At 40.8% G+C, this 25649-nt stretch overlaps 1 protein-coding gene across 4 annotated transcripts in view; it reads right to left on the reverse strand.

Moving 5' to 3' along the window:
- Nucleotides 1–25649, reverse strand: part of SUSD1 (sushi domain containing 1) — a 116952-nt gene that overhangs the window by 61560 nt on the left and 29743 nt on the right. For all 4 annotated transcript variants that reach the window (XM_058523778.1, XM_058523776.1, XM_058523775.1 and 1 more), the window contains exons 4-8: nucleotides 24229–24381; nucleotides 23405–23584; nucleotides 13072–13251; nucleotides 1388–1485; nucleotides 579–765 (exon numbers count right to left, since the gene is read on the reverse strand). In XM_058523778.1, coding sequence (XP_058379761.1) covers nucleotides 579–765; nucleotides 1388–1485; nucleotides 13072–13251; nucleotides 23405–23584; nucleotides 24229–24381 — 798 coding nt within the window. The remainder of the gene's footprint in view (nucleotides 1–578; nucleotides 766–1387; nucleotides 1486–13071; nucleotides 13252–23404; nucleotides 23585–24228; nucleotides 24382–25649) is intronic.

Here is a 25649-nt window from a genome sequence, read left to right on the forward strand (position 1 = left end):
TTGATTATTTCTGCCAAATCCCTGTCACTTCCCAGTTCCTAGTGGCAGCAATACTTGAAAGTTGAGGTACATTTTCTTAAGAGGGACATCAAAGAGCTAGTTGAGAACTACCTCAAATCCCCCAAAATAATAAATGGCATCAATGGCATCCTAGATATAAAGCTACTAGGTCAGCCTCCCTGGTTCCTCCTCTTTTATAGGCAAGAGTCAAATAACTTTTGAGTTTCTTACTGAAGATAAGCCACATGGCAATCTTCTATTGCCTTGGATAATTGAGAATAGATTGCATCATCACTTAATGTTCTCCTCTTTTAAATGCCTTCTTATTACCTTCTATTTCAACCAGAGGACAGAGCTGAGAAACAATACAGCAGTGCCCATTCAGCCTGGCATCAATAGATAGGAATCTCTCCTACTAGACCTGCTCTGTTCTGACCCCTGGAGCAATTACATTCTCCTGGCTACAAATGTCAGAAAGCAACTATGAACTCTCCTGCCCAGTTGATTCTGAAGCACATTACCCCACATCCTGTGCTTAGCATTTTCTCAGAGGAAATGAGACCTTCATCTCCACCTACCAGCTGTCTGGAACCCAATGGTGGCTGGCACAGAGCGTCTGGGGGGGGCAGTGGAAATGCTCATGGTATAGTTGGTGGCTTGGTATAAATCTAGGCACACTTCTGGAGTCCTGCTGTCTGTGGTCAAGTTGACTGTCTTCTCATGAACTGACTCCATAGGGTCCAACCGTTGTCCTTTTATGTATATCTTTGTGAGGGAAAAAGACAAGAGAACCCACCATGACCCTGGTTAAAACAACTGAGAGAGACTTTGTGGTGCTGGATCCTGTTCTCCTACTATCCCCTTTCACACTGCACTGCACACCTCGGGGAGATAAATAAGGTAAGCCTCTGCTATCAGGTATCTGATGACGAAGTCTGATCAGCCCAGGAATCAATAAACCCTAAGAAGTGACATAAAATGAGGAGTCTCTCTAGGGAGTGGTATCCTGCACACAAGTGACCAGCAATGAATGGAGGCAGCCACAACCTGAGAACCACTCGCTGCTTCCTGTCACCAAGTCAGCAGATGCTTCTAGCATGATGATCTGGGGGAGTGAAATACAAGTGCTTGGGAACAAGCGATAATGATGATGCCAAATATAAACACATCCCCACACATACACCCTGTTGAATGACAAACACATTAAACACAAAATGTAAAATAAAATAATCCAGATATCTTAAAAATTCTGATCATTTTTTAAAAGGACAATGGAATTGGAAAGCAATTAGATTGAGAAACTCTTATGGAAGCTAGTCCTTCCAACTCATGTTCCCATAGGATACTATTTCTGCCCTAGCAGGAAAAAGTAGATCATTTTACTTACCACATAGACAATCTTGGAGTTTATCCTTCCTGGGTTTATTTGCCACCTCACACAGGTGTTATTGAACACTGATACATCAATAATTTCTGTAATTATTTCTAAAATAGAAGAAGAGAGAGTCCATTCACAAAATGCACCAGTGGGCTTTGGAGAAATCCTAATGGTGACAACATTGAAAGGCATGACTTAGTGTTTTGCTTTTTTTTTTAAGACTCTATTCTTTTTAAGGGCAGTTTTAGATTCACAGCAAAATTGAGGGGAAGGTATAGAGAATTCTCAAATGGCCCCTGCCCCACACATGCACAGCCTCCCCCATTATCAACATCCCCCACCAGAATAGTGCATTTGTTTACAATTGATTAACCTACACTGACACATCATTATCACCCAAAGTCCACAGCTTACATCAGGGTTCATCTTGGTGTTGTACATTCTATGGGTTTGGACAAAAGTATAATGACATGTATCCATCATTATGGTATCATACAGAGTACTTTCACTGCCCTAAAAATACTCTATTTATCCCTCCTCCCTTCCAACCCCTGGTAACCACTGATCCTTTTACTGTCTCCATGGTTTTGCCTTTTCCAGAATGCCATATAGTTGGAATCATACAGTATGTAGCCTCTTCAGACCGGCTTCTTTCATTTAGTAACGAGCATTTAAGATTCCTCTTTGTTTCTCCATGGCTGGATAGCTCATTTCTTTTTAGTGCTGAATAATATTCCATTGTCTGGATGTACTACAGTTTATTTATCCATTCACCTACTGAAGGACATCTCAGTTGTTCCAAGTTTTGGCAATTATGAATAAAGCTTCTATAAACATCTGTGTGCAGTTTTTTGTGTAGACATAAACCTTCAACTCATTTGGGTAAATACCAAGGAGCGAGATTGCTGAATGGTATGGCAAGAGTATGTTTAGTTTTGTAAGAAACCACCAAACTAGGGCACGACTTAGTTTATCTGCCCAGCTGATATCTCTGCTGATCACCATTCATGCTCTGATTCAGAAACCAAATCAGGCAATTCAAGCTACCCCAGGCCAATCACCCCATTTATCTTCACCATGAATGAGCCTGGCCCATTACCGAACCTGGAGGAAAAGGAGAGTCCTGCTTGAATATGGGTAAGAATTCCAACCTGTGATTGGTCTCACAGGCCACTGGATGCCACTGGTGTTCTACTCATGTGGGATGGAAAGAGGCCCAGAGCTGTGCCCTGAGTCATCCCTGCAGCCACACAGGTAGGATTTGCTTTGGCTTCTTCACCCCACCCAGCTGACAGAGCACTCTTATTTTCAGGTGATTGCTGTTCCCAAGAGGGACATGACACGCATCACCACACAGGATCATTCCTCAGGAGCAGCCTGGGGTAAACTAAATAAATTCTCCACAAGGTCCCTGGATACTTCTGGGATTCCTTTAACTGAAGCTATTTAATCTTGATCTATCAGGAAGCCACTGATTTCTTCGAGTGTTCTGCTTCTTTTAAATATGCTGCATGTATTTCATGTAATGAATTTGTCAACATGGGAAACCGTATTAGGGTCTTGGCTCCCTGAGGTAACACAGTTTCCACTGGACCCAGTTAAGCACCTAGGAAGTTGTTCAGATGGGAAGAGGGCAAGGCTCTAGCTTTTTATCTACTTAAAATCAAATTAAAATTCCCTGCAGGTATGTAAAACGATCTCTATTTCCAGACGACATAATCTTGTCTATAAAAAATCTTAAGGAATTTACAAAAATAAAAACTATTAGAGCTAAGAAAGGAGTTCAGCCAGGTTGTAGGATACAAGGTGAATGTACAAAAATCAGTTGTATTTCTGTATACTAGCAAGGAACAATGCAAAAATGAAATTAAGAAAACAATTTCATTTACAATAGCATCAAAAAGAATAAAATTCCCCGCAGATAGAAGCTCCCATACTATCATCCCTAAAGGAGAGAATCCTCATTTCACCAAACGGGAATATTCCACTTTCCCACTGAATCAGACATCCCTTATGGATTCTTTAGAACCTCTCAGCCTCACCTGTGCCTTGTTCCAGCCTGACATGGGCTTTGACAACATGACTGTGTCTTATCTCCCCTTCTGGGGCTTTCCTGCTGGGGCACCTACACCTAAGCACATGCAATCTGGAAGTGCAGGGGTATTAACACCTCAAGGGGACAGGAGATAGTGGGTAAATCTTCCCCCATCCTTCTTCCCCCTGAAGGGCAGTCCTACAAAGCCCTCCCAGGGCACTGTTGCACAGAAGGAGCGATCATCTGCACTTAGTGGACCCAGTGCAACAAGGCGTCTTCTATCGGCTCTCCTTCCTCCCTGCTTTACTCACCTTAGCCCTCACTCCTGCTTCCTGGGATATCATTCCCTATTGTGTGATAAATATAAGCCCTCTGCCTCAGGCTCTGTTTTCTGGGAAACCCAAGGTAAGACTCCCATCAAGAAGGGTGAGAAAGGGGGCCGGCCTGGTGGCGCAAGCGGTTAAGGTTCAGATCCCGGTGCGCACCGACGCACCGCTTGTCAAGCCATGCTGTGGCGGCGTCCCACATAAAGTGGAGGAAGATGGGCATGGATGTTAGCCCAGGGCCAGTCTTCCTCAGGAGAAAGAGGGGGATTGGCAGATGTTAGCTCAGGGTCGATCTTCCTCACACACACACACACACACAAAAAAAAAAAAAGGGTGAGAAAGATAATTCTCCATCTCAAAATGGCTCTCCTCAACTCAGCTCCTGTCCTTCTCTTCTAGTAAATCTCTCCTCAGCCTCCAAGTGGAAAAGGGATCCTGCACCTTAGGCCCTTGTAGGGTCAACTCATTTCGCTGGTACTCAGAGCCAATGTCACCTTTAGAAAGACCCTGGTCTACTGATCTCTTTGCCCACAGAAGAGTTTATGTCTTTACAAAAGCACCTCATCAGCAGCATTTCCGAGATTCTATGTCCCACATTACCTGGTCTTGGGTAAGCCCAGGTCAGCTATCAGTATATGGGAATAAATGGAGGCAGAGAGAAGAAAAGAGGCAAACTCCTGGAGAGACACCAGAGGATCACCTATGACTGTCTAAAACATCCCTGGGTCTCTACATCAATACTTCTTCCCAGAGCACAGATAATTTGAAATCAAAGAAATACTCTAGCTGTGGACATGGGTACCCTAAGAGATGCAAAGATCCTAACCATTCACCCCCTTGCGTAGCATAAAGATGATGCTGGTACCAGTCTTTTATCAGCTTGAACAAGCCCCAAATATTCCTGGCCCCTTCTCTCTCTGCTGCCCTTCAACACCCTAGAGCTCTGGACTCCTCTGCTCATGCACACATCCCTCTGATACCAACTCACCACCTGGTCCAGAAGGAAAGAGAACATCCACACCTTCTCTCTGAGTTGCCAGTAAAGCAAATTTCCTTCTCACTCGGGGCCCCTTTGCCACCCAAGCAGAGATTAGAAAGGAGACACAGACATGAAAGTTTCCTTTCTTGTCCTTCCTTCTTCCCCATTCACTACAACAACTGCAAATGACATCTCAAAAATGCCATCTGCCTCCAGCCTGTGCCATGCTCTCTGCACAGATGGGACCCATATCCAATTATAGGGATGTCAGATATTTCATCCCAAGGAGCGGTGTAACAAAGCTTGGTTGCTTTTCCCTCCAGGTGTCTACAAATAAGCTAGAAAGACTTCTTTACAAACATATCAGATATTAAACAGTCACATCGATGCTGCCCTTTTAAAAGAGATAACTTAGGAGGCTATGCCCTAATTCTAATAGTACCAATAACTGATAACATTTCTGGAAGTTCTCTTTGGAACTAACTCCAGGGCTCTTTATTCATCATTCACTGAATGATTACCAAATGCCAAGCATCATACCATGCCAGGCACTGAGCTGTGACAATAATCAGAACTTAAAAGTCCTCCCCTTAGGAACATGTTGTCGAATGGAGGAAGCAAACATACAAGCAGGTAAATTACAACTCGGTAAATATTAGAACAAAGTTACACACAAGTACAGCAGGGTATAGACAAAGAAGCCATCGACTCTCACCGGAGGATGTGGGGAAGCGGGCTTCATGGAGGGCATGACCTTAATAGATAAATGGATGAAGAGTAGGGAAGAGATCTAAGCAGACAGAACAGCAGGTCCAAGGTCTAGATCATAAAAGGGTGCGGTATACTCCGAGTGGTGAGAGAGAAGCATCATGTGACTGAGGAGGAAGAAAGGTGGGAAGTGAGTTTGCAGAGGGAGGACAGGGCAGGACTGGGAAAGACAGGGACTGCCAGACTAAGTGCAGACTTACTCCTCTGAGCAATGGAGAGTTAAAAGCAGGAAAATAATGGGAACTTTTTTTTAAGAAAGATAACTCTCGTGTATTTTGAAGGAGACTGGAGTACAGAACTGGAGGTCACAAGGAAAGAATATGATATCATTTACTCAGTGATTACAATATGTCAAACACTAATAGGTCTTTATAGACTTGTCCTCATCTTCACAACAACCATAAGAAGCAATAATAAAAACAATAACAAGTGAACATTTATGGAGTTATTACTACGGACCAGAGAGTATGTATAGTAATTTAAATGTATCATTTATTTAATCTTCAAAATAACCCCATGAGCTAGATACTGTGTCTCTTTATAACCCTGAGGCTTAGAGAAGTTAAGTAACCTGCCAAAGGTCATACAGCTAGTAAGTAGGCAAGTCAGGATTCAAAATTAGATGTGTCAGACTCCAAAGCCAAGAGCCTTTGCATTGAAGCAATTATTCCGCAAAGAGGTGAACAGATGAAATCAGGGCACTGTAGTTAAAAATATGAGACAATTCTGGGGCCGGCCCGGTGGCGCAAGCGGTTAAGTGCGCGCGCTCCGCTGCGGCGGCCCGGGGTTCGCTGGTTCGGATCCCGGGCGCACATCGACGCACTGCTTGGCAAGCCATGCTGTGGCGGCGTCCCATATAAAGTGGAGGAAGATGGGCACAGATGTTAGCCCAGGGCCGTCTTCCTCAGCAAAAAAAATAGGAGGATTGGCGGATGTTAGCACAGGGCTGATCTCCTCACAAAAAAAAAAAAAAAAAAAATATGAGACAATTCTGAAGAAGAAGCAATAGGAGGTGAGAGATAAGGAACAGCAAGGAGTCTAGGCTGACTGCCAGTCTTTGAGCTTGAGAGTCTGAATGATTGCCTTTTACTGTTCTCTTAAGAAATATAGGAGGGGGGCTGGCCCAGTGGTGTAGTGGTTAAGTTCACACGCTCCACTTCGGTGGCACGGGGTTCGCAGGTTTGGATCCCAGGTGCAGACCTATGCACCGCCCATCAAGCCACACTGTGGCTTTGTCCCACATACAAAATAGAGGAAGATGGACACAGATGTTAGCTCAGGGCCAATCTTCCTCACCAAAAAAAAAAAGAAATATAGGAGGAAGCAGACCGAGTTTGTTAGAAAGACACTAATGAATTGTGTTTAGAACACACCAAATCTGAGGTATCTGCAAACTATCCAAGTGAAAAAATAGTCTTGAAAGTCATCAATCTGTGGATGGTAGTTGAAGCCCTGGATGCAGGTGAAACATCCAGGTAGGACATAGAGAATGGCCCAATGGCAGAACACTGGGACACACCAAAACCCACAGAGACACTAGAGAAAGAGCAATGCAGAAGAGAATAGGAGGTTGGCTGAGAGAGTATGGTACATAGGAAGACAAGGAAAGAAAAGATTTGCGAGAGTGTCTGCTTCCTCAAAAGTTCTCTCCCTTCCCACCAATCCCCCACAACCTCCTCACCTCCCACCCAAAAAGTGCCTGGAGCAGATCGTCAAGGCCCTGGGGGCAGGCTCAGTCTCTCTCTCTTCCCTCATATGGCTCTTCCTCCCCTGATGGAGCGCCCCCAGCGTCATGATTAGATCTGAGGTTTGACTTTGGGTAGAAGTAGGCAGAGCAGGCCTTTGGCTTGTCCTGTCGTAGGACACTTAGGCATCTCTGGCTTAAAAAAAAGAGGCCTCGCACAATAGCCAATTGAATTCTGCATTGGATTTGGGGAACCAAAGCCTCAGTGGGTAGTAAAGTTCCTTTGCTTTGCTTTAGATTCTACATGTGGTGTGTGCACGCACGGACGTGTGTGTGTATACAAATGTACACATGTACGTAAAGTTATGTATTGTAGTATTCTATTAGCATCCAGCATTTTTCTGTGTTATCATATTTGTAACTAAATAATTTTGTAATTAGTTATTTAATGTCTCTCTCTCCTAAATGTAAGCTATATGACGGCAAAGACCAGGTTTATCTCTATCCCCGGAATCTAATATAGTGCCTTGGAAATATATATTCTTTAAATATTTATTATTTGGTTGATTGGTTGAATGGATGGATGAACAGACAGATGATAAACAATGCTAAATGTTGTGGAAAGGTTAAGAGGAATGAGTACTGAAACTAGAACGTGAATTTGGTAGTTAGGGGGCCGACCTGGTGGCATGGTGGTTAAGTTCACGCACTCTGCTTTGGGGGCCTGGAGTTCGTGGGTTTGGATCCCACTCGCGGACCTACACACCACTCATCAAGCCATGCTGTGGCAGCGTCCCACATATAAAATAGAGGAAGATTGGCACAGATGTTAGCTTGGGGACAATCTTCCTCAAGCAAAAAAAAAAAAGAGGAAGATTGGCAACAGATGTTAGCGCAGAGCCAATCTTCCTCACACACACACACAAAAAAAGTGCTCTGAATTTGGCAGTTAGGTGGTCATTAGTGACCTTGGTGAGAGAGCTATAGTGTAGTGGAGTGTTGGATGCCTGATTCTCCTTCAGTAGGCTGAGAAGAGAATAGGATGGGAAGAACCGAGACAGTGGGCATAGACTACTTTTTCAGAAGTCCCATTGTGGGCAGGGACCAGTCCACTACACTCTCTTGGTTTCTAATTTTATATCCTTTTTCTTTATTTTTGGCAACAGTAAAAGGTCACACAGAATAAATTTAAGTGACCCAAACAGATGGCCAAGCCCAATGTCATTTCTAGTTAAATGTTATCTCTGATTTCAAAAGTAATATGACTGATACTCTAATGTGACTCATAAACTACCTCCAAAGGCAATTCCCAAACAGGGATTACAAAACAGACATATTTTGATAATGGCAGCATCATTGAAATGAGGGTATGGCTTCCCAAGGTGATAGGTGACTACTTTGAATAAATGCATGTTTGGCTACAAGACTTCTGCTATGCTTTCTTTCTTTTTTTTAAGTCTCTAGAGTCACATAAAATACGTAGAAGTAGCATGGCTTAGAGTAGTGCCTTCTTAAAATGCATTATACACTTTAGGATGATTTTTGGTAGCACTTGAATAAATTTTTATATGTTCACTTTGTATTGATTTTTCTGTATATTAGACAAATATACCTAGTTCATCAAACTCATGATACCACATATATTATAAAGTGTCCTTGATCAATAAATTTAAATTATATGGGCCGGCCCCATGGCTTAGCGGTTAAGTGCGCGCACGCGCTCTGCTGCTGGCGGCCCGGGTTTGGATCCCGGGCGTGCACCGATGCACCGCTTCTCTGGCCATGCTGAGGCCGTGTCCCACATACAGCAACTAGAAGGATGTGCAACTATGACATACAACTATCTACTGGGGCTTTGGGGGAAAAACAAATAAATAAATAAATAAATTTTTTTAAAATAAATAAATAAATTTAAATTATAAATTTAAGTTTTAAATATAAATTGTTTTAAGAAACTTACTAAATAAATAATACTTTTGTGATGGCAAACATTGTCAGGGTGGCATACAAATCATTCAAGCTTGGGAAACACTGGTGTAGGAGAGAGAGTGTGAGCTTCCAGGGCTTACAGACCTGAGTTCAAATCCTGGCTCTGGCTTTTACTAGTTACTGAATGACCTTGTGAAAGTTGCTTAACTTTTATGAGTCTCAGATTTCTCATCTATGAAATGAAAAGAACAATACTTACTCCACAAGGTGTTGCTGAGGACAAACGAACTCAAGCATTAAGACCTCTAGCAGAGCTCTGGGCATGTTAGGTGGTGTGCAACAAAAGTAGCTATGATGCTTGACGGTCCACACATTATACACATATTCAAACAAACCCCAGCCGTGCGGCTACTCATATAAACGTGTCCACTTATGCCAGCTGACCTTTCTTTTCCCATCTGGAATGTGTAGAGCCGCAAGCGAGCACTCAAGGGGCTGAAGGGGAGCGTCAACAACACAACAGAAGGAGCAGAGGCTAACAGCAGGCATTTGGACTCAGGGCCTGAATCAGCTTAGGGGGTCAGGAAGGATCCCAGGAGAGAAATAGTCTGTGTCCCAAAGAGATGTTATCCTTCTAAGAGCACGGAGAGAGTAAGCGTCAACCTTATAATTATTAACTCAGATTCTAAACATAAAGAGCCAAATGACCTGTGCAGAATGAAAGCCAGGGACAGTCTTATCAAGAATGAATCAACCTCTTTGATCTTGAGGTAAACCAACTCACTAAACACGAAGCTTCCACCTGGGGTTTTTCCAGACACTAAAGTGGTTGCCTAATTCTTAGCTGTCTGGAGTTTCCAGTTCAGTCTGGCCTTAAAAAAAAACTCCCGCCACCTTGCCGGAGTTCACACTCCATGAAAAATATATATAAACTCGTGCTACTAATCCAAAGAAATAGGGGCTCCAAAAATATTTCTAAGGTTACTAAAAACAATCCAGGTAAAGACACCTTCTTCCCCCCAATTTGGAATTAAACATTCAAATATAAAAAGAGGGGTAAATGGAATGAAAACAGAGCAGAGGTAGAAGGCATTCAGAGGGTAGGCAGAAAAGTAGAAGAAAATGGAAAAAAAAAAAAAAAAAAAACCCAAAAGGGAACACTGAGGAAGGTAAATACAAAATAGACAGAGGGAGTTGGGACAGAAGGGGAGGTGTGAAGAAATGGGTAAAAAAATAGACAAAAGATGAAAGAAGAGGGGCAGCTGAACAAGAGCCACGGTAATCAGCATCTCTCACTACATTTCCAGAAGCCTCTCCTACCTACCCACCCAGAGATCATGTGCTCCGCACCATGAATTAATCAGCATGTAAATCACCCCCTTTATCTGCGGAAATTGAATTTAGCTGCCAATCTTGATTGAGGGCATAGAGGCCTCCTCACAGAAAGATCACAGCTCTCAGGGAAAATGCCTTTTCTCTCCTTAAATCAAAGCTTGCATAAACCCATGGAAACAGCTGCAGCTGGAGACAACAGAGTTAGTGAAAGGTGGCAGGCTGAGGACAGTAATTATAATTAGCAGTTACATAACATGTTTGTTCTTCAAAGTGCTCTACAAGCATCAGCTAATTAATAGCTTACTATGCCCCATGCAGGTCCACTGGTTTTTCATGTAGTGACTAATCCTTGCACCCCCATTGAATTCTGAACCGTGGAAACAGAGCAGCTAGAGCAATGAAGTAAATGGCTGAGGGTCCAGATCTCTTCCTAAGTAACTCCACAGGTAGCTCTGGGCCAAGAACACTTCCCCAAATGTTGAATGCAGCAACCCATGAGGCAGCTGCCTCACTTCCTCCAAATAACTCTTAGAGGTACTGTTAGAGATGCAATAATAAGTTGGAAATGACCATCAGTCTGCTCCAATAAGGCATCAGCTCTACTCAATTTCCCCACTATTGCGACTGGGACCCTGGAGTCCATGGTGTTAGTTACAGGTTTGCCTTTGCTTCTCTGTGCAAGTTGGGCAAGTCAATAAGACCTCTCTAAGAGAAGGTTGACCTAGATCTCTGGGTTCTGATGCATGTCTATGTTTCTTTGTTTCTATGATTGCAGTCTCTAGCCTACATTCTCTTGCATTTGTGGTGATGACAATGCGGGAACTACAGGGCATAGACAGACCTTAGCAGCAGAGCTGAGTTCTCCATCTACTCCAGTGATGCTTTAGCCAAGGACTTCAGAGGTCCATGAACACTTTGAACTTGTAAAACATTGTACATATATGTGTATATGCAGTTCTGTGGAGAAAAGTCTGTTTACCCCCTTGCCCTGTAAATCCCAAGAAAGTAGTGTCTAGCAAAGTCCTCACACGTAGTGTATACTAAATAGATATCTATTGAATGACTTGATAGATCTCTTCAAATTCCTATCCCCAAAATGGTTATGAACCATTGCTCTGCGGACAAATAATCCCCAGTAGTCCACATGTTTTGCTTGCTCTGGCTAGACTTTCCTAGGGAAAACTCTGATGAGCAAGACATTCTACCATAATTATGTTGCAAGTCAAATCAGAGACCCAGACCAAAGCTACTTTGAGATTTTACTCTTCAGAGCCAAGCAAGTCAACAGCTAGAAATATATTCCTAGAGCCATTCAAGACTATATGACAACCATTTGTCACACCCCCTGACCAACCACCACAAATGGTAAGAATCATTGCCTTTTCTCATCTTGTTTCTTGGAGGCAGACGTATAAAATAAAACATGTAGGAATGCACACTTCTGATTCATAAGAAGATCTTCTTCAAGCAAGGCTAATAATTTCAGCAAAAGACCTAATATGTGCATGGTGCTTTCAACTTTTCAAAATGCTCCCCATAGACTATCTCATTTGATTCCCTCTCAACAACCCTTGGAAGCAGGAAAAGCAGACTTTATTTTCTCCCTTTTATAGATGAGGAAATTGAGGCTCTGAGAGAATAATGCCTTCTCTGATGACACACAGCTAATATATGGCACTGCTAGAATTCGAACTGAAGTCTCAAAACTCCTTTTCACCAGTAATTCCATTTTGGGGTGTATATCAAAAAGAATCGAAAGTAGGGTCTCAAAGAGCTACTTGTACACTCATGCTCATAGCAGCATTACTCACAATAACCAAAAGGTGGAAGCAACACAAGTGTCCATCAGTGAATGAATGGATAAACAAAATGTGGTATATACATAAAATGGAATATTATTCAGCCTTAAAAGAGAAGGAAATCCCACCATTTGTGACAACATAGATGAATCTGGAGCATAATATGCTAAGTAAAATAAGCCAGTTACAGAAGGACAAATACTGCATGATTCTGCTTATACAAGATATCTAAATTAGTCAAACTCATAGAAACAGAAAGTAGAATGGTGGTGCCAGAGGCTAGGGAAAGGGGGAAGTGGGGAGTTATTGTTTAACGGGTACAGAATTTCAGTTCTACAAAATGAAAAAGTTCTAGAGATTGGTTGCACAACAATGTGAATATACATAACACTCAAAAATGGTTAAGGTGGTAAATTTTATGTAGTGTGTTTTGCCACAATTAAAAACAAAAATGAACATTAAAAACCTCTTTATCATTATACCAACTTTTCTCTGAAAAGCTGTTAACATGTGCAAAGTTAGGACTTTTAAGTATGCCCCCCTGAGAAAATGGTTCATGGAGAAAAATTTCTCAGCCAGCCAAGCAGAGGAGACAGGAATCACTGTGATTTAAACTGAGTTTCAAAAGACGGAGGCATAAAATTTTCTAACTTATTTTCCCAATCCATTCTCTAAATTTTCAGGATTTAGCTGACAAACCTAAAGCCAGGTGCCCACCCAGGTGAATGGGACAGCCAGACACAGGACACAGAGTGAGCAATCCAATGGCTTTAGGTCTCATACTCCCACTGGCTATTTGCTTCTGGGAAACAGAAACCCCATAGAATAAAGTCTATACCTGTGCATGTCAAAGTACTTTCTCTCCAGGTGCCTTTCTCTGTGCAAACAGAAGTGATCTTTCCTCCAGGGCTCTCAAAGCCCTCTTGACAGACATAGTGAGCCACACTGCCCAGTTTGGAGCTGTGATTCCCCACCAGGATGGCATGCTGCACTTCCGGAGGGCGGCCACAGTTGATCTCTGTAATGGGAAGTAGCACAGCACTCGTTATGACCCCCAACTTCTACTCCTATCATTCATATTTTAGAAATAAATGTTTAGTAATGATAGAGTCCACCCATATGGGAAAAGAGAGAACACTAACCCATCAAATAATCCAATTGCAGGTACAGTTATATAAGATTGTTCAGAAGTAGAGAAAATAAATGTCTGACTTTAATGAAATTTACAAATACGTATACATAGATAATATTCCAATTATGAGATTATTTACATTATAAAGAATTCCCTGGTCAATGAAATAACCCATCTCAGGTTTCTTTTAAACATTAAGATTTTCTGGTACCTTTTACTGTGTATCTTCAGATTATTAACTCGTAAGTAGAAGATAATGCAATTGTAGGAGTTTTGTTACCAACTGAATATTAAATGAAATATATACAAAACTTCTGAACTTTTTAAGGCAAATTAATGTGGGAGGTACTTATAGTCTAAACATTCAATTTATATGCAGTTGTCAAAGAAAAAAATCAGTTGCATAGAGGGAGACAAACCTGGAATTATAAAATTGTTATGAAATTTCTTCTCTGCAACTCTGACTACTAGAAGACACTGGAATATTTAAAGAGAACTATCAGAAGTAAAAGGACTATGACAGTATCATTTTAGACCCAGCCAAACTCTACTTCACATAAGAGTAAAAGAAAGTCACTTTCAGATATTTAACAATTAAAAACTCCACATGTGTACCTTTTTTAGAAAAAAAAATCAAAAATAACTCCAGTCCAGCAAAAAAATGAATCAGAATAAATAAATAAAGGAGGATAAGGTTTAGAAGAAACACTAGTGAACAATGAAATCAGCATGATGTACAGATAAGTCTCCATAATCATTTAAATGTGACTGTAGAGCTTGATACAACTAGTAGTAAAGGATTCTAGAACTAAAAGCTGAACAATGTAAAAAAATTAATAATTTGAAAATAAAATTCCAAATTATTTCAATAAAATCTGAGCAGTGAGGTGAAGGAAGAAATAAAACATACAAAATTTCTCATGCAGCAGTGGGGAACTCATAGATATAATTTTATTCAAGAAAGCATAACACAGGCCAGCGCTGGTGGCCTCGTGGTTAAGTTCAGCACATTCCACTTTGGCGGCCCGGGTTCAGTTCCCAGACACAGACCTATACCACTTCCAAATGTAATCAATAATCCCAGTTATACCTAAATAAAAAAAGAAAAAAATATATAACTTTTGGCATTCATTCTGATTTTTAGTTTTCTCTTCAATCTGTAGAAAGCCCAAAAAATTAAGCACTCCTGACATCCAGGCTTTTAAAACATAAGTCCATTTATTGAGATAAAGCATTCAAAATAGAGAAAATGGTATGATCTGTTCCCAACTCCTCACCAACCATTCTTGGCCTTAGAAATAGTAAATGAGCTTCTGATACAGAATTGGTGGATTTAATGGAATTGCACTCTTCTCCATCCCATTATGGATGCTTGATCTGTTGCAGAACCCCAGAGTTTTTCCCCGAGGGAGGCCTCCCAGCACAAGGTTTCATCTGTTGTCATTGGAGTTATCATAAGACCCTCAATACAACAGCCCAACCCACCTGACCAGTCGCTTGGCTCTGAGATTTAAAAAAACAGAGTCAGCCTCTGGTCAGTGCAGATTCAAGTCCTGAGCAGTTATGGGACCGGAATGAGGTGATCATTTCATAAATCCTCCAACCCTGCCTACCTCTCAAGTCCCATGGCTGCTCACAGGGCTTTGTTCCCTTTTCCTACATGTTTACCCGACACAAGACCCCTTGGCCCTCATCATGTTTTCCCAGCATCAAAACCCTGTTTTACCAGCCCAAAATATTCCAAGACATGAGTATATTTGTGTACACATGAGCAACCAACCGAACAGGTGGTTAATGTTTCATAAGACTGCCCAGTCTTTGTCTACATCTAAAACATCTTTTAGTTTAAACAAGGGTTCAGTTACAGCAGGAAGTAGAGGGAGCATCAGGGAAGAGACTGAGGGTATAGGTTTATGTAGGTTTATGGACCTTAAAGCTGGAATTCTAAAGAGCACCTTGGAGAGGTTTGGGAGGGAACTCAGTGACAGACAGTTGGATTAGGGAAGAAGGACAGATACTAAAGGGAGAAGAGTACAGAAGATCACTAAATTGGTAGTCTATTAGACATACACTATCTTAGTTATTCCTCACAGAAAACCCTGTAAGCTGGATGGTTTTTTCTCATGTAGTTGATAGATACGAAAATGGAGGTCCTAAGAGCATAAGTCACATTCAAAAGTCACACCACCAGTAAAAGATAGAGCCAGTATTCAAACCATAGTTTGTGTGACCCCCAAAATCCAGGTCTCTTAAATCTGGGCAGCCTCACGATGAAGAGATCCACTCTAGACCCTGACTGAGACTGATCTTATAGGTTAGCTGAAACCTCAGGAGAAAGGTTGCACGAAGGAGCATTCACATCAGTCTGGAAGGGTTCTATGACAATGCCCTCTGGCCAATCTTGTCTCCAAGAACTTTCCCAGAGCAAGAGAACTGCTAGAAATAGACTCTCCACTGCAGCTGTGTGACCCCCTAAAGCCTTCTTGGTACTGATGTTTAACCCCATGATATGGGGGCTTAGGTCTCACCTGGAACATGGCCCTGTCACAGATATTCCCACCATGCTTAAGAGAGATGGCAGCCACTGATACATCTGCTCAGACCAAATGGTACCCAAGAAAGTGGGTGGCTCCTATTAAGAAATACTCAAAAATCAATCCAACAGAGGCTGCAGTTGGTGGTAATGAAAATATAGGTCTACATGAAAACCCCAAAGCTTTATCACAAGGAAACAAGCCATTTAAAAACAGTATATGTCCAAAGGAAAGAAAAATATAAGCAGCACAAATTTGCATTGCATGTGCATTGGGAGTGTTCACTAAAGCACACGTTTCTCTGGCTAATTACATTATTAACTAACAGTGTTTGGATCTGCATCAGGAATACACTCAACTAATTATGAACATGGCTGGGAATTTTTCCTTACTGTCCTATTATCTGTGATGTTATTCAAATAGTCAACTTCAAAATAGGTCTTCCTGGGGGAAAATGTGCTGTACCAGTTTCAAGGACCACATTTATACTGTAACTTTTGCAACATTTGTCCACACTGCTAGCTTTAATATTCTACCAAGAAAATATTCCAGAAGAAAATCTGTTTGGTGAAAGATATAGGCAATTTAGCATCTAATCAATAACTGATTGTATCACCAAATTATTCACATTGGCTGCTGTTTATTATAAACATCAGTACAATAATGTGATTGATGATGGAAATAACATAGTAATATAAGGCTTCATCTAAGACTGTTTTAGAGACCAATAAATACCAAGCTGAGAAAGAAAAAAAATGATCAATAATGTCTATAAATTGAGGCAGACATTTTGCCAAGTGCCAGGGGAATGAATGATAGACCTATTCCATTTATAGATATTGACCCAAAAAAAAAATCTTCCCAGAAAAATAAACTACTAGATGGAAAGCTCTGGCAAAAAACAGAAACAAGTATGAAAACTGAAGAATATCACATTAAAGTCAGTTTTCATCTTCACCCAACAATAATAGAAATAAGTCTCTATTGTGCCTTAGAATCAATTCAAATTACATATTACCTGGAAACTAGTGTAAAGGGGTAGGTTTTAAGGGTCCAAATGGTCTAGACAGATTAACACCAGAGTCTACACTAGACTCATGTTCTGAATTAGATAACTCAGCACTTTTATCTATACTTTCATCATTTGTTTCATTTGTAAAAATGCTCTCTTCCCCCCATAACGGTAAGTTCTTTGTGGGCTGTACCCATATCCTATATTTTTAAAATATACCTGTAGTCATGTGAGTTATTAATATTATTACAAACATTATTAACATTTGTGATGTTTATATGTAAGAAATGTGGCCTACAGAATGGGGCTGAAAAGTGTAACTTTATGACAAAGTTTCACGCACTTTATGGCATGTTCCAAATTGAGCCAAATATAGTTAGACCATCGTTCCAGGATTGGATCACTTGGGTACTAAATTACATATATCATCAGCGTTGGAGGTTGGAATCTGACATCTCAATATATGGCAACTTGAATTTATAAAGTGCTATTGTAACCATCAAAAGAAAGGGAGGGTTATAGTCCACCATGAAGCACATTCTCAAGAGTAGCTTATTAACTGCTGTAACTAAGCTAACGGGCTCATTAGTACCAAAAAGTTCACTTGCTCTTAAGGCAGTAGAAAGAAAAGAATTACTTTTTGATGTATCCTGTATTCAAAACTCTTTCCTGAACTTGAGCCTCAGCTAACAATTCATATCTTTGGATCATATTCCTAAAGAAAGCTCATTTGGAGGAAAAAGAAAGTTTTCCATTTCACATACCAACACTTACTGTGTCTAGTATAAAAATTCTAGCTAGAATCTGGACACTTCAGAAACTGCAGAGGAGGTGATAGGGTAGGTAAAGCATGGGTGCTAGAAAGAAAAAAAACCTTATCAGCATCTCTCTCATCAGGATCTGCCATTTGTAGAGGTGATAATGGTTTTTTATGCTTTGAGTTGCATATGAATCTTTTTTCAAAAAATATTAAAACTCTTCATTTTAATGTTGTAGTTGCAAATAGAATATGTGAATCAAAAAACGATAAATAAGATAACGTGAAAGCTGAGGAATTTTCAGAAAGATCTTAAATTTTGGTAGAAACATTACCTGCCACTCTCCACTGGATTATGACTCTCTTACAATGGCTAACACTCATCCAGCAGCTAATCGGCATCAGGCACTGCCAAGTGCTTTTATATCATTATCTCATTAAATCTTCATAATAACTCCATAGGATGAAAACAATTTTATCTCCTTCTACAGAAAGACACTGGAGTTTAGAGAAGTTCAGAGGTGGTTACGTAACTAGTAAGTGGCTCAGCCAAAAGTCACACAAGTCTTTCTGATTCTAAGGCTCATGCTTCACCACCCTGAGTCTCATAACCACTGTCATCATTCATTTTGCACACTCAAATGACTCCAACCATTTCTAAGTGACATATTTTAACGGCATTTACTTGGCAAAAGGGTGACACAAGAGATTTGTTGTATGCAGTAAGTCAATACAGTTTTTTTCCTCAATGTTTTAAAAGATCAGCATTTAGTGAGGTACCAAAAAATCCATTTCAAATGAGCAAAACCTCCCATCACCTAGAACATAGATGACAGACACAAAGTAAGTATGCTGCCACTCAGGGCTCCCTCACCCATGGTGGACACCATGCGTCGATCACAGCACTCTTCCCTGCTAAGTCCAGATATGGTCTCAGAGTCCTCTCCACAGCACTACTGAAAATTCAGAGACAGCAGCGCAATGAAACTTATCTGCCACCCCTCATCTGAACGCGCTAATTTGTTTTCCAACTTAGGTCAAAGCTTTTTCAAAGCCTTCCCAACTTTGTAGAGATAAGCTTGGGCTCCACTAAGAAAATCTCAAAAGATGAAGAGTTGACTCAGCAACATTAAATACCCGCTGGGTGGGTCCGAGACCACACTGTGCAGGAAGGCATGTTTGCCCCAGCATCTCTCTCCTTCTAAGACCCTCAACTTTTCATCATTGCCTTCCATCTCCAGGACCCACTAGGGCTGCTTCTACATGGAATTTGCCTTCTAGAAAAGTGCTTTGGATTCTCATCTTGATGCAATAAACTAGTGACATGGGGTGAGTCGTTTCCTCACTGTGGTTCTTAATGGGAAATAATATCCGTTATTAGTTGTAAATAGAGTATTTGTAAAACAGGAAATAATACCAACCTATTAATCACCTCAGACAGCATTTGTATTTGCGTTTTTTTTGTTTTGGTGGGGAAGATTGGCCCTAAGCTAACATCTGTTGCCAATCTTCCTCTTTTTGCTTGAGGAAGATTGTCGCTGAGCTAACATCTGTGCCAGTCTTCCCCTATTTTGTACATGGGATGCCGCCACAGCATGGCTTGATGAGCAGTGTGTAGGTCCACACCCAAGATCCGAACCGGCGAACCACAGGCCGCAGCAGTGGAGCAGACTCACTTAACTGCTTGTGCCACCGAGCTGGCCCCGAGAAGTGGATTCTTAAAGGGACTGTTCAGTATAGACACACCGCCGGTGAGAATTCCCAGCCCAAAAGGTGGATCAGGCCCCATAACGTATGGGAGCATATCTAGAAGACAGATAGTCCCAGAACCCTCCAATTGGTCTGCCTACACTGCAAACCACTCCTCACTGGACTCTTACACAGGAGGCAGACCACTCAAAGGGAAAAGCAAAAATGCCACCCTTCCATGTTTCCACCCCATTTCCCCATCTGAATCTCTTCATCTTTCTCCAATCTCACATAATACTTAGGAGCTCACCCTTTTATAATAGTTTGTGGTGCACCTGACTTTTCTCTCCTCCCAGACTCCAGACTTTCTTAGTAACAGGATCTATCTATCACGGTATATCTGGAGCGGCAGACCTCGACTGGATTTGTTGTTGATGACAACACGGCTAAAGTGATTTCCTCACCTTGTTCCTGGCTTGGCTGAATTTTAAAAACTTAAGTTCTTTAAGCTGCCACTTACAACTTGCACCTTTTCTGAAAATTAAAGAAATAATGATAATAACAAAATACTAGGAAATGCAAGCTAGAGATTCTATCTTTTCCAGAAAGTTGATGGAAATGTGTGACTGACATTTCCGTAAATTTCTACCTACAGCAGAATAAGGGCCCCAGGGGCCCCTGCAGTTGGAAGTTTTCATCCTCACTTCCAGCTCCCACCTCTGAGGGCTGCTTAGATGGGGCCCCCATGTCACAGGCCTCCCTGCCAAGGCAGCAGAGCCTCCACGGACATAGCAATTGGGAGAAGGCAAACCACGGGATCCACCAACTGTACCTTCTCTGACGGGAAAGTCCGTTATTGGACACAAAAGCTGCCATCTGTAACACACAGCTGCTCCCTTCACAAGTACCTGCTCCTCAGCGGCACCCAAGTTCACAGTTTGCTACTGTTTTTAGTGGAATTCCCAATTCCTGTGGCTTTATCACTCTGAGCTAAAAATACAGTGCCAGCTGGCACACGGCCCAGATTCTGGAGCCCCAAGAAGAGTGAAGGATAAATAAGAAGGGGTGTGCTGAGAGAGGAGCAGGCACAGCCTGTGAGAAGCCGACGGCCATGTGGTGACACAGGGGAGGAGGAGGAAGGTGCCAGCAGGCAGAGGGAGCAGTTATTTAGAGGAGGGAAAAAAAAGAAGTGAAGAACTTCTAAATAACAGTTCTTTGGGGACTGTAACAAGCATTCTCCTCCACATTAACTTTCTACATTCTCAGTCCAATAATCCAGATGACTACTAATTTTCAAAGTAATACAAATTATTTTATCTGGGGTTTCCTATAGAAATCCTTAGCGAGTTCTTTGATATGCATTATGGCACATTTTCATCTAAATTCTGCATTTTAACTGATCCACTGAAAGATAATGTTAGAACTGAAATGTACTTTTAGACTTTCTTAACCCCCAGATGATAATTAACAAAATGTGTTCAGAGCCTGAATCGCAAATCAGAATATCAGAAGGATTAACTTAGCCAAGCACGTCACTGAGGTTTCTTAGCTACACAATAAATTCAGTGAAAACTGTTTTTTTTCTTTTTTCTAAAATGGAAACATCTTTGTGACTTTGTCTAATATGTTAAAAATTCCTTCAATACAGAAAGTATATAAAATGTAAAAGTCATCCAGGATCCCCCCAGTGGAAATTACCACTGCAGGGCCGGCCCCATGGCTTAGCGGTTAAGTGCTCGCGCTCTACTGCTGGCGGCCTGGGTCCGGATCCCGGGCGCGCACCGACGCACCACTTCTCCGGCCATGCTGAGGCCGCGTCCCACATACAGCAACTAGAAGGATGTGCAGCTATGACATACAACTATCTACTGGGGCTTTGGGGGAAAAAATAAATAAATAAATAAAATTTAAAAAAAAAATTACCACTACTAACATCTTGATGTATAGCCTTCTAAACTTTTTGTAAGCATATCTGTACATACGAACTTTTTCAAAATTAAGAGCATGTTATTCACACAGTTTGTAACTCCATAATATACTGTTAATACTTACCTATGTCAAAAAACATTCTTTTCCAACATAATTTTTATTGGCTACATAATATTCCATTTTGTGTACATGCCATGATTTTTTTAACCCATCTATTGATAGACATTGGGGATTGTTTCTAATATTTCACTATTATAAACAACTATAAATAAATATAACCACAGAAAATCAAAAGTGTGAGTGCTTTACATTTCTCTCTACAAATAAATTTGAAAATCTAGATGAAATAAGTGATTTTCTAGGAATACGTACATTACCAAAATGGATACCAAAAAGAACAGGATACTAAACAGACTAGTAAGTATTAAGTTTTTTTAAATAGCCCAAGGGCTACCTCTCCAAAGGTGTCACATTCAGATGGTTTTCCAGGTGAAATCTCCCAAATCTTTAGAAATTCTATTTAAAATATTCCAGAGAAAGAAGGAAATCCTTTCACATTCTTTTTTTAAAATTTAGAGGGCTGGCCCAGTGGTGTAGTGATTAATTTCATGTGCTCCGCTTCAGTGGCCTGGGGTTCGCAGGTTCGGATCCCGGGCGCAGACCTACATGCCACTCATCAAGCCATGCTGTGGCAGCATCCCACATACAAAATAGAGGAAGATTGGCACAGATGTTAGCTCAGGGCCAATCTTCCACACCAAAAAAATAAAATAAGATAAATAAATAAAAATTAAAAAAATAAAATTTAGTATAACATTGATACCAAATCCAACGAAGGTGGCATAGAAAAAGAAAATAGACCAATCTCACTTATGAATATCAATGTAAGAATTCTAAGTAAAATTTAGCAAATATAATCCAGATTAAAAAAATAAAACACCAAAGATCCAGAAGAATCCATTCCAGCAATTAGTATTCATCATTAACAGGAAATCTAAAAATATAACCCACCATATAACTGATTCAAAGGAGAAAAAATATATATGATCCCCTTAACACACACCTAAAAGACGTGATAAAAATAACTCATTTCTGATTTTTTTTTAAAAATCCTAGTAAAATGGGAATAGATGGATGCTTCCTTAAGATTATGCATATATAGCCAAAAAACAGTAAAATGATAACAGATGAAGGGAGAGAAAGCCAAAATTAGAAAACAAAACAAAAGCCAACATCATCACAAAAACAGAAGCAGTATAGCAAAGTGATTAAGAACACAACCTCTGAAACTAGAATTTCTGGGTTTAAATTTCAGCTTTTTTTTTTTTTATAATTTTATTTATTTATTTTTTTCCCCCCAAAGCTCCAGTAGATAGTTGTACGTCATAGCTGCACATCCTTCTAGTTGCTGTATGTGGGACTCGGCCTCAGCATGGCCGGAGAAGCGGCGCGTCAGTGCACGCCCGGGATCCGAACCCGGGTCGCCAGCAGCGGAGCGCACGCACTTAACCGCTAAGCCACGGGGCCGGCCCTAAATTTCAGCTTTATCACTAGTTGTATAACCTTGAACAAATTACTTAACTTCTCCAATGCCTCAGTTTTCTCATCTGTAAAATGTGATAACAATAATAGTCCCTACCCACAGGGATACTGTGAGGATTGAATGAGTCAATATATATATAAAATGCTTAGAACAGCCCTTGACACATAGGGCTGTATTAGTGTACATAAGTATATGAGTAGATATACCTAACATCAAAAAGCCAAGACCATGAATGAATAATGAAACAGTAAAACCACTGCCATGAAAGTCAGGAATAAGAAAAGAACATTGAAGGTCCACACTACTATTTAAATTTTTGTTCTGAAAACACTAGCTAAGTGCTTAGTCAAGAGAAAAATATAACTTTTATAAATATAGAAAAATGAAGGATGGAATTATCATTATTTGCAAATGAGAAGATACTATTCCTGAAAATACCAAGAGGACACTAGAAACAATGGGAATTTATTGGATTTACTTAATTTATTCACTACCCCAAAGAGAAATTTAGAGAGAAATATGAAAACAATCTCAAAATGGTATAAACTGTGAACCCGAACCTTTTGAAAACTCACCTTGGCAATTTAACTTTGGGGACTCCCAGGTGCCCAAGGGTGTACAGCTTGAAACTGTATCTTCTGGGACACTGAAAAATCCTTCTTTGCAAGCATAATGAACCTGACTGCCAAGCCTAGAGGTATAATTTCCTATGATATAGCCATCTGGGACTTCAGGAGGGGTGCCACAGTCTATTTCTGAAAACAAATTAATATCAAATTCATTACTACGTGAATGTGAATTTTCAAAATTCATAACTTCTCTCCACTTCTATCCCATCCCCTCTCCCCACACACACACACCCTGGAGCCATATTTTAAATAGGCTGGTTCATTTCCACATGACTTCTGGGCACGGCTCCAAGGATTGTCTCTATTCAATCTTCTGGCCTTCCATAGGTAATAGAATCTCCACATGCACAAGGCAGAAAGAAGTTGGCAACCAACCCTCACTAATTCATACTAAAGAGAAGCCTAGCCCAATGAAGTGAAAATTTTGAATTGCAAAATACCTTAAGATATATATGCTTTTATAATTTTCAGGATCACTTTTGAGATGCTGGTCCTTACCAGATCAGCTGTGTTTACGATCTAACATAAAGTTTAATATCTGAATATCTATTAACCGCTAAAAATCCCTGGTTGACTAATTTTAGCTTTTCTAATATAGCCCCTTCAATCTTGATTACTTTCTTTATTTCATAGGTTGCACAAATGCACAAAGGAACAGATAATCTTCACCCATGTCCCCAACACAGACCCACAGACATACGCTCAGAGCAGGAGAGTCATCACCAATAGAATCTCACCTTCAGATGCTGCATTCTTTGGCAGAAACCCACCTGTGCATGACGTGGCATCTCTGGTCGGATGGAAAGGCTCGGGCCCATTCTTTGGCAAGTATCCATCCATACAGTAGCATTCAAAGCTCCCATGGGTGTTCACACACCGTCCTCCGTGCCTGCACATGCCGGAAACCTCACACTCATCTATGTCTTGAGACCCATCCCAAATACAAGAAGGAAGAGAAAAACAGAAAAAGGTAAAAAAAAAAGGTGCTGGGGAGGGCATTGTGAGAGCCATTCCTTACATTCCCAAACTACCCTTATCAATGGACACATTTGTTTGCAATTGTATCATGAATTTTATTTTACTCCATAAGCGTTCTTCTTATGTATCCTTCCCATCACAGGCACTAAGATGTGCTCAAGAAATACTTGTCAACGTATTCGGGGAATTTATAAAAACCATCAACCGTCACCAACTCTCTGACACCTAACAAAATGAACCCAAAAAAGAATGCTAAAAAATTCAATTACTATAAAATAAAGACAGCCTCAACCTCACAAATAGCCCCTAAAATATCTGAAGGAGAACTCCAAACCCAAAACAATTTAGACCAGAGTGAAAAATGCTTTTCAGCTCATGAGCACAAGATGGTGAGGCAGGAAGTAAAGGGATAATTCAGAAGGGTCTCACTAATTTGACCAAGATTAGATGGGCTTAAAACAGGCTTCAAGAAGGAGAAGACATGCCCCTCGGCAGACTTTTCGCCTTGAATGAAGATTGCCAGAGGCAGCAGGTACACGGGTGAAAACCACACAATAATTGAGAGGCTGAAGAAGAAATCTCTCTGCCAGTTGGTAGTTTCTTCCCTCGGAACTGACTTAGAGAACAAAACTAAAAGCTTCAGGAATTCCATCAGAGCCACACACACCAATTTCACTTGGAGAAAAAAAGTACCTTAAGCGAAATGGGACCTTTCCCAGCACATTTGCAAGAACCATCAGGGGGGCAGTGGACAGGGAGCAGCATGACTGAAGAAAGCCTAGCTGTTCCTGGACTCTGGGATTTCAAAGACCAGTCATTTTGGAAGGATTGATATAAGGTGGCCAATATTCTATTTTGCCAGGTAAAGCCTTTTATTTTCCCCCAAAAACCTACTAATACCATAATTTCATAAAAGAAAGAACAGTTTAACCTCCCAAAAAGAAGGAAGAAAATAATCTCAGAATCCTTTTAAATTTTTGTTTAATGTGATTTTATTAAAATTCACTATATGCTCCTTTATGTTTCTTCATTTGTTTTTTGGTCTTGGACCAATGAACACCTCATCACTCACTGGTCATTGTTTGGGAACCAGTAATTCATTCACTTGCTGAAGGAGCCCACACAAGTTACCAATTCTGACCAACCTACACCTTTAGTGCAGCAAACTTTGAGGAACTCTGTGGGGGATAGTCTCCAAAGATGGCTGACAACA

The sequence above is a fragment of the Diceros bicornis genome, chromosome 28, assembly GCF_020826845.1.
Source record: "Diceros bicornis minor isolate mBicDic1 chromosome 28, mDicBic1.mat.cur, whole genome shotgun sequence".
Taxonomy (NCBI): Eukaryota; Metazoa; Chordata; class Mammalia; order Perissodactyla; family Rhinocerotidae; genus Diceros; species Diceros bicornis.